Source organism: Colobus angolensis, unplaced genomic scaffold, assembly GCF_000951035.1.
Source record: "Colobus angolensis palliatus isolate OR3802 unplaced genomic scaffold, Cang.pa_1.0 Scaffold139, whole genome shotgun sequence".
Lineage (NCBI taxonomy): Eukaryota > Metazoa > Chordata > Mammalia > Primates > Cercopithecidae > Colobus > Colobus angolensis.
In genome coordinates this window covers 4,131,767-4,141,880 of record NW_012114477.1, presented here as the reverse complement: position 1 = coordinate 4,141,880, position 10,114 = coordinate 4,131,767, and the positions used below count along the sequence as shown (strand labels likewise).

At 39.8% G+C, this 10,114-nt stretch overlaps 1 protein-coding gene across 2 annotated transcripts in view; it reads left to right on the top strand.

Annotated features, from left to right (window-relative positions):
• The window catches only part of ADRBK2 (adrenergic, beta, receptor kinase 2), a 158,703-nt gene that overhangs the window by 112,644 nt on the left and 35,945 nt on the right, over nucleotides 1-10,114 (top strand). For both annotated transcript variants that reach the window (XM_011934849.1, XM_011934847.1), the window contains 3 exons: nucleotides 343-442; nucleotides 7,699-7,777; nucleotides 9,741-9,871. In XM_011934849.1, coding sequence (XP_011790239.1) covers nucleotides 343-442; nucleotides 7,699-7,777; nucleotides 9,741-9,871 — 310 coding nt within the window. The remainder of the gene's footprint in view (nucleotides 1-342; nucleotides 443-7,698; nucleotides 7,778-9,740; nucleotides 9,872-10,114) is intronic.

Below are 10,114 nucleotides of genomic sequence, written 5' to 3'. Positions count from 1 at the left end.
AAAAAAAATTGGCCATTGCTGAATTCACAATTCCTAGCTGCTAAATATATACATATGCCCCCATTATCAGTCATAATAAAATTTATTTATATCCATCTGCTTTATCATTTATTTCACTGGGATTTGTATCCATTTAATGATACAAATATCTTAAGTATTGCTTGATTTCATTTTCACAATACATGCAAAATAAAAATACTTCTTGCATGGCATTTGGGTGCTACTCTGCTTCTTTTAAACATGGCCTAAATATTCAGAAACTTGCCCCAGTATGATGTATGTTGTTTAAATTAGTCTAGATATATTTGCAGCATAGATTTTTCAATAAATTTATGTTTCTAGGTATGCAATGAAATGCTTAGATAAGAAGAGGATCAAAATGAAGCAAGGAGAAACATTAGCCTTAAATGAAAGAATCATGTTGTCTCTTGTCAGCACAGGAGTAAGTATTCCATTTCCGGCATTTCTTTTAAAAATGTTTTGTTTGTTTTATAGCAGGATGATTTATTATTTTTCCTTCTAGCTGATTATAAGGCCAGCAAGTTCTTGGGTGGGTTAGAATCTGATAGTATCTCTTTATTTGATTTTGCAAGTTAGACGAACACTAGCCAACTCCATTATGCACACGCATGGCTTCTCCCTTTAGTGTCTATTTATTTGTCCTTGACTTCCTTCTTTGCAGAATATGGTAGTGGAGATGGCAGAAAATAATGATAACCAGAAAAATCACTGGAATATAGTCAAACCTTGACTAAACGACTGGCAAGTGGGTTCGTTCGTAGTTTGAGTTTGCTAAGCAGAATAATATAGATGACGTGAGTCCATGGGCGATTATGGACTAACCTAGAGAGGAAAAGTAAGAGAAAAGTGGCTTCTGACCTTCAGAAGCAAATCGAGAGAAGCAACTTGGATTAGTCACATCTGAATTGTCCTTTTGAGATTGTCCCTAGTCAGTGTTTCCCTGGAAGATGACCGGTACCTGCCAGTACCTACCTGCTACTCTGATTATCAGCCTTTCTATTTCTAGCACCGTATTTCTACTTACTGGACACTATCTTTGTATCATTTTTAGCTCTCATTTTTAGCTCAACATGTGTGACCCCACTTTTACCCTACATCTTCTTACTAAATAGCTGCCCATTTCAATTTCTTTTTCTGTTAATGGTATTACCCAAGATGAAAACCTCAGCATTCATGTATCTGTACAGATGCCAGTGTATGTGAAGACACATCCAAAAACCCATCCTCCCAGTTCCCTGTTCCTGCGTGTGTGCACTGGCATGGCTGGGACATGGTGTTCCAAGTGGGTTAGGGAGTCAGGACAGAGAGGGAGAGGCATGGGGTGAGCGTGGAGGGACCAGACACTAACTGTGTACCCCACATGTGAATGAAACTGTAGATACTCCAGCCAGGAAGATTTATATTCAGTGAGAAATGTGAGGGACTTCCAGATCCCATGGCTGGATTCTAAATAAGGTCTTCACCAAAAGGATCTGCAAAAACCAAAGTTTAGTGGCTAATGAAAGAATCCCTTTATTTTATTGTATTTTATTTTATGTATGTATGTATGTATGTATGTATGTATGTATGTATGTATGTATGTATTTGAGGTGGAGTCTTGCTCTGTCACCCAGGCTGGAGTGCAGTGGCGTGATCTTGGCTCACTGCAAGCTCCGCCTCCCGGGTTCAGGCCATTCTCCTGCCTCAGCCTCCTGAGTAGCTGGGACTGCAGGCACCCGCCACCACGCCTGGCTAATTTTTTTTGTATTTTTAATAGAGATGGGGTTTCTCCGTGTTAGCCAGAATGGTCTTGATCTCCTGACCTTGTGATTCTCCCGCCTCAACCTCCCAAATTGCTGGGATTACAGGTGTGAGCCACCGCGCCCAGCCAAAAGAATTCCTTTCAATTGCTGAGCAAGTAACCAGTTGCTGAGTGAGACCCAGAGAGGTTAATTTCCTTCCCCAAATCTCTAGACTTTTTGGCCAGTGCTCCTATTATCATCACTTTATAGGCTGTATGGTTTTTCATTTATCATCTGTATTTATTGTATTATAGTTTTTATTATTCTGTTGTTAAAATGTTTCTAGAAGAGGTATTTGCTCTTGAAGCAAAAGAATAGTGTAATGTCGCTAAGTTGTAATAAATGGAAACCCCATAGCCATAAATAATTTCTAATTATGTGCCTTGACCTCCCACTGTGTGGGCATTAAGCATTTCAAATAAGAGTTGCTTTGTGTGTATGACCAAGTTTTTAACTGATGAGAATGGAAACCAACATCCTACATACTCTGTTGGAATCAGTGTGAATGGCATTGGCTTTTAATTTCTATTGGAAATGTCTGTATCCTAAATTTCAAATGTGGATGTGAGTACTGGATGAAGATTGTAAGTGGTTATTAAAATATTAATTTTCAGTGAGTTATCTCAAAGCCTTGGATATTTATTCTCAAGAAGGCCTATAGAAAAAAAAGTTTTAATATTGGAAAAACATAAGTATAGTTTTCATGTAGTATTTTTATATTGATTTGACTCTCAGGTGAGAGGAGATGTGGTTAAGTAGTTGTGTAGTTTCTCACTGGTGTAACCCTAAGAAATTAGGGTTATTTGGGGCTATCACTTTGAACTAATTTAAAATAATTATTTGTATTTTATTTAGATATCAAAACTATATGGGCTGGGCGCGGTGGCTCAAGCCTGTAATCCCAGCACTTTGGGAGGCCGAGACGGGCGGATCACGAGGTCAGGAGATCCAGAGCATCCTGGCTAACACAGTGAAACCCCGTCTCTACTAAAATACAAAAAACTAGCCGGGTGAGGTGGCGGGCGCCTATAGTCCCAGCTACTCAGGAGGCTGAGGCAGGAGAATGGCGTAAACCCGGGAAGTGGAGCTTGCAATGAGCTGAGATCCGGCCACTGCACTCCAGCCTGGGCTACAGAGCGAGATTCCGTCTGAAAAAAATATATATATATATTATATATATCGAAACTATATGGTACTTCTAAAATTTATAAGTGTATAATTTAGCCAAAATAATTACAGTAAAGTTATTTGGAATTGTTTTTGCTAATCAAGGGATACTTTCTATAGTTTTTAGTAAAACATAGTTGAAAATACCCTCATTAGGCGAAGCTTTTGATCAGCCTATATCGGCAGGCTTTCCTGTGTTGTGGGTATGTAACTGAAATGCATTCATTCACCACAGTTTTCTTTTTACTGGAAGTTTTTTTTGTTGTTGTTGTTTTAAATCTCAACTTAAGTATCCCACCCATCTCCCCAAAAGACAGTAGGAAGTACTGTTCCAGTTTTCTTCTGTAATTCTCAGATGGCAAAAAAGGAAATATGCATGTTCGAGAACCAGCATAAGCGTGTCCACAGCTGTGAAGAGCAGTCAGCAATTCATCCAGTCAGTCATTTGGGTTCCTCAGAAGTGTGACTCATTTATTCCTTGAACCACAGTTGAACGTCTAGGTTCAACCAGGCACTCTGCAGCAAGCTGGGGCTCTCAAAACCTGACTGTGACAGAGCTGCATAGAAAGCGAAAAGATATTATTCAAATGATGATGGGAATGTATGGACAACTGGGACCTGTGGCAAGAGCCATGGAATACAGGCACATGGTGCTTGGAAGGCCTTTTGCCGGGTGGAGATGGGGTCAATGAATGCCCTTCTGAAGTTGGAGGTTACCTGGGGAGGAGCCAGTGCACGTCTGAGCCCAGGCACATGAGGTTGGGGGAATCAAGGGGCCAGGGTCTGCGGTGGTGGGAGGAGTCGTGCAAGACAAAGCTGGAGAGAGACATGAAGGCCAGGCCAGACCATGAAGGGCATCGCAGGCCGATCTTGAGGAGTCTAAATGATATGACCGCAGTTAGAAACCAAGTGTTTTAACTAGAGAGAGACCATAGTCAGCCTTGTAGTTCACGAAGATTGCTCCGACTGCAGTGTGGAGGATTTTCTTTTCTTTTTTTTTGAGAAGGAGTCTCGCTCTGTTGCCCAGGCTGGAGTGCAGTGATGCGATGCGCGATCTCGGCTCACTGCAAGCTCCGCCTCCCAGGGTCACACCATTCTCCTGCCTCAGCCTCCCGAGTAGCTGGGACTGCAGGCGCCCACCACCACACCCGGCTAATTTTTTTTGTATTTTTAGTAGAGACAGGGTGTTACCGTGTTAGCCAGGATGGTCTCGATCTCCTGACCTCGTGATCCACCCGCCTCAGTCTCCCAAAGTGCTGGGATTACAGGTGTGAGCCACTGCGCCTGGCCAAGGATTTTCTTAACGACTTCATGGTCCTATTTTATCACAGTTTTTTAATGGCGAGTTCCTGCAAAATGTAAGCTGTTTTGTTCACTTTTGGTAGGAAATCAAAGGAGACAGTTCCTTGCTCGAGAGTTTTACTTAATGGTCTACTTCTAAAAATCCACTTTTATTCTGACTTGTAATCAAGGCAGGCCCTCTTATCCATAATTATCCCTGGAACTATATCCCACCATTCATTAAATTGCCACTTATTTTTTCATATTGGTCAGTATTCGGTTGTGTCCTGGACTCCACATGAAACCCATTATAGTGTCTGTTCAGCACCCCGAGAGGTGAGGGTTGCAGTCACTGATTTCTGTAGAGATAACCAAATCTGATTCCTTCACCCGGGTGTTTATTGAGTCAAAGATAAATATAGTTGGACATTAGTTAAAGCATGTACTTGGTAATTAAAACAGCATTTATTTGGTAATGACTAGACAGTAAGAGAAATAGCTGAGCTCCATTCTGACTTGTGCAGAGGTGACCAGATGTTTTAAAGAGACAGTGGCTGGTGGAGTGCAATGGGGAGTGGAGCAGAGCCAAGGAAGTGAAGAGTTTTACAATGCAGGAAGGGGCGTGGTCCATATGGGACCCATGCTGGTTTGCTAACGAGGACTTATCCAGGTTAGACTCCTACCTTCCGATGGAGGCTGGGAGACAGGGGCTCTATCTTTGAGTGCTGGCTGGAACAAATAAAAATTCTTTGGGAAGCCTTGATTTCTCTGAGGCAGGCATTTTAAGGGGAAACTGAACCTCCTAGGGATGTGGTCTTGAGCTGTTAGCTTTAACAATGCAACTTCTGTTTACAGATTCTATTGAAATTTGAGCATTTTCTTTGGAATTTAATAATTTTTTGTGTGTGTGTTTGTTAAGGAAGAGGATATAGATAATCTAAGCCATTTTAAAAACTGAATCAGTTTAGTGACAAGTATACACTGTATATAAAGAATCTAAGTGGATTTCATAGATAAAATAGATATAAATAGAGCTAATAGATCTAACATAGCACTGATGAATTTTCATAAGGAAATACACGCATCTCTGGCACCCAGATCAAGAGACGGAGAGTTACCAGTATTCTAGAAATCTCTTTGTGCCTCTCTCAGTCACTAACCCCGCGCCCAACTTAACACTATCCAGATTTCTAACAGCATAATTTAGCTTTGCAAATTGTGTTTGAACTTTATAAATGTGCTGTTTTGTGTCTGGCTTGTCTCACTCCATGTTGCTTATGAGATTCATCTGTGGTGTTGCCCATGGCAGTAGCTGTGTAGAGAGGTCAGAAAGCCAGGTGTGGCTCAGGCCAAGTCTAGCTTGTTGGCCTTATTTTGTACAGCCCATGACCTAAGAATGGTTTTTACATTTTTAAAAGATTTTAAAGAAAATAAGCAAAGAATAATAGATGACAGGGATTGTATGCAGCCTGCAAGGCCTAAAATACTTGCTTTTTAGCCCTTTGCAGAAAACATTTGCTGATCTGTGTTCTATATAGCATTCTAGTGTATAAATATACCATACTATCCATTCTACTATTGGTAGACATTGGGGTTATTTCCTGACTTGTGCTATTTTGAATGATGCTGTTTTGAATATTCTTGTGCAGGTATCTTGGTGCACATTAGTACAGACTGCTATTAGTTGTCTACCTGGGAGTGAAATCACTGAGTCAGAAAGTTTGCAAGTGACACTCAGCCTTGGTAGATACCACCAAATGGGTTGCTAAAGTGGCTGCACCATTCATTGTACACTTCCAGCAGCCATATATGAAAGTTCCATTTGCTCTATAGATTCCCAACACTCAGTATCATCAGTGTTTATCTTTTTAGCTGTTCTCGTGGGTTTAGTGACAGCATGTTGTAGTTTTAATTTGCATTACGTTAGAGACATCGAGGCTGAGCATCTGTTCATTAGTTTGGGGGCTATGTGGTATCCTCTTATGTGAAATGCCTATTTTTTGGCCATTTTTCTGGGGGTTGACTGACTTTTTTAAGTTGATTTTTTAAAGTTCTTTATATCTTCTAGATATGAGTCCTTTGTGTATTTATGGGTTTCATATGTCTTCTCCCATCCTGTGACTTGTCTTTTTACTGTCTTAATGGTATCCTCTGATGAATAGAAGTTCTTAATTTTATTTTAGTCTAATTAACATTTTTATTGTTACTGCCTTTTGCGGCCTAAGAAATCTTTACTTACCCTAAGATCATGAAGATATTCTCATTTGTTTTCTTCTGGAAGCTTTATTGTTTTATCTTTTACACTTACATCTACATCAGCTGGAAATGACTTTAGTGTATGGTGTGAGGCAGAGGTCAAGGTTCATATTTTATTGTACAGATATTCAGCTGCTTCAGCATCACTGATTGAATAGGCCATCCTTTCCCCAGGCCCTGTTGTGTCACCTTAATAACAATGAAATGGAAAAAGTAATCCATAATAGACCCACACATAAATGGTCACTTGATTTGTCTGTCCTTGGGCTAATACCACACTGTCTGAATTGCTGTTGCTTTCTAATAAGTCTTGATATCTGGTCCTGTATGTTTTCCAGCTTTGTTTATATTCAAGAATATTGAAATTTTTCTTATCTGTTTACATTTACATATATTTTAGAATCCACCTTGTCAATTTTCATTTCAAGTAAGATTACATGACATCTATAGATTAATTATGGGAACACTGAAATCTTTACAATTGAGTTATTCAGTTCTTGGTCATGATAATAGTTTTCCACTTTCAAAAGCTAATTTAATTCCATTTTTATTTTCAGTGTTTCAAAACAACACCACCAATAACATTCCTCCCTCCCCGACCTGTGCTATGATTCCATCAACTTCAGAAGCAGAGATTGAAATGGATATTTGAATAGCCAGAACCAAAATGTTGACCAGCAAAAAGCCTGGCAAGATAGTGATATGTTTCTGTATCTAGCATTTTGAAGAGGATATAATTAGGATAGAGACGTGATTGAATCCAAGCGAGAAAGGACCTTCAAGGTCATCTGCTCCAATTATTAATGTATCTCTATGCATTTTATTATGTAACCAGCTCTATTTTACTGTGACTTTAAAAATTACCATGTAGGTGTCGGTGCTGAGTGCATGGGGTAGCAGCTTGGATAAAAACCCATGGCATGTATTGTATATTACAAAATGGTGAGAAGAGAGGCTTTTGAAGGTTCTCACCACAAATAAATGATAAATGTGTGAAGTGATGGATACACTAACGACCCTGATTCAATCGTTATACAATATAGATATGTGTCAAAACATCAAACTGTACACCATAAATATGTACAATTGCAACATGTCAATTAAAAAATAAAGAAATTTTAAAAATATGTAGCATGGTGTTGGCACTTTCTAGGCAGCTTTTCTCTTACAAACTTTTATGTTTTCACTCTAGGACTGTCCTTTCATTGTATGTATGACCTATGCCTTCCATACCGCAGATAAACTCTGTTTCATCCTGGATCTGATGAACGGTAAGCAAAGCTTGGAACGTCTGACTGCCTTGAAAGACTTGGCCATGGTGTTAAATCTTAGCATGCATTAATCTAGGCAGACTAGCAATGTGGGTCTTTCAGGTAATTAGGTTCCCCCTGAAGTTTGAGGAAACGTTTTACCCTTTAATCTTCACTGAAAATTTGTTTTTAAATGTTGACTGCAACGTCCTTCTCGGCCTCCCAGTCTCTTCCCAAGAAGTTGGATATTCTAGAAAAGATTCTCATAAAATACTTACAGTGAAACTTGATTTTCTAGAATGCAGCTGGCCTAGATCTTTAATTAGCTTATTTCCTGGCCCTCAATTTTTAGGAATGAAATACCTCATAAGAATATAGGCCAAAGATAGAAATGTATTTAAAAACCAACTTTGAAGGACTGACTTTGGGCCAAATACAGATTTTAGCCCAGTCTTCTGCATCTTCTAAATCTGCACTACTGTACATTGATCTTTTAAACTGTGGATGATGATTTTGAAAATGCTGGAAAACGTTTGGCTAGAAAAGGAGCTTTCTGGTACTAGAAAGTGTCATGGTATATATCTAAAGTATTTTTAGTAACAAGAACTGAAATAAAGCATACAATTCACAACTCACATGCCTAGTTTTTTTTATTTTAAGTTCACTTGAAGTTTTATTATGTTCCAAGTGTTTGATTTAAAACCAGATCTACCACAAAGCTTGAAGGAATTTCACAGTATAATAAGGAGCAAAAGAAGCCAAACCCAGCAGCATCTACCCTAGGTGACCCTGCTTATGTGATTGCCAAAACAGGCAAAACTAATGGATGGGGAGAGAGGGCTGAAGAGTGACCTTTGTGTCAGTGGGACTGGGGGGTAAGGTCTTGACTGAAAGGGCATAGTGGTAGGGGAGCTTTTGGGATGCTGGGCATCTTTTCCATCTTGATGTGGTAGTGGTTTTACGGGAATATGTGTATGGAGAGAGAAATACGCTTGTGAAAGCAAGGACATAAATAAAGTTGGACACACACACTCATTTTTATAAATCAATAGAAGCTTTTCCCTTGTGTTATATAAAATCATTCCCTTACCCTGTTGATGGCATTCTCTGTCTCTGTAATTTGAGGCCATCTGATTATTTCCTTTCTCCAGCATTTTGTTATAAAAAATTTCAAGCAGATAGTAACATTGAAAGAATTTTCCTGGGGATACCCACCACCTGGGTTTTTTATCAGTTAAAATTTTATTGTATTTGCTTTGTCAAATATTTGTCTATATGGTCAGTTTGTTGTTGTTGTTGTTGTTGTTGTTTTGAGACGGAGTCTCTGTCACCCAGGCTGGAGTGCAGTGGCATGATCTCAGCTCACTGCTATCTCTGCCTTTCAGATTCAAGTGATTCTCCTGCCTCAGCCTCCCGAGTAGCAGGGATTACAGGTGTGTGCCACCACGCCTGGCTAATTTTTGTATTTTTAGTAGAGACGATTTCACCATGTCGACCAGGTTGGTCTCGAACTCCTGACCTCAAGTGATCCACCCACCTCAGCCTCCCAAAGTGCTGGGATTACAGACATGAGCCACTGTGCCCAGCCTATTTTTTTTTTGTCTATCCATAGAGCCATTTGTTAAGCTGTGTCTGTTGGATCACTCCATGGGTTGATTCATTTACTAGGATTTAAGTAATCAAAGCAGGTTAGCTGGTCCCATCTTGTGATGGCGGGAACTAGGAGCTGAGCTGCCAGCCTGAGAATGGTGGCTTGGTTTTGCTGTCTTGTCCCTCCTGTCATTGCATTTAAATCTTCTCAATGTTTAAGTTTTCTCTGTAATGTTTAAATTGTTGCTAAACTACAGGAATGAAAGATAGGTATATAGACAAAGCAGAAGCGTAGTTTCCCTTTTTCTACTGAGTCCTGATTATTTAGGATGAGCATGATTTTTGTGTCCTTTAAATTAACATGCTTTGAATTAAATTCTGAATCTGATTCCAGGAGGTGATTTGCACTATCACCTTTCACAACACGGTGTGTTCTCTGAGAAGGAGATGCGGTTTTATGCCACTGAAATCATTCTGGGTCTGGAACACATGCACAATCGGTTTGTTGTCTACAGAGATTTGAAGGTGAGGATGGTTGACAGACTCATTCTGCATAGTAGGTATTGTGTGAATGGTCCTCTAGAAGTCCCCTTCTATTTCACAGAGTCCTGTCATTTTCCTCATCACCCTCGTCTCAGCCCTGATAAAGTCATTAGCTGTATGACATTTTATCTTCTCTAGACCAGACTCTGCAGGGACGGAGCACATGTCTGTGCCTGTCATTATTATAACCCTGGTGCCTACTACAGTGCCTGCTGCAACACATAT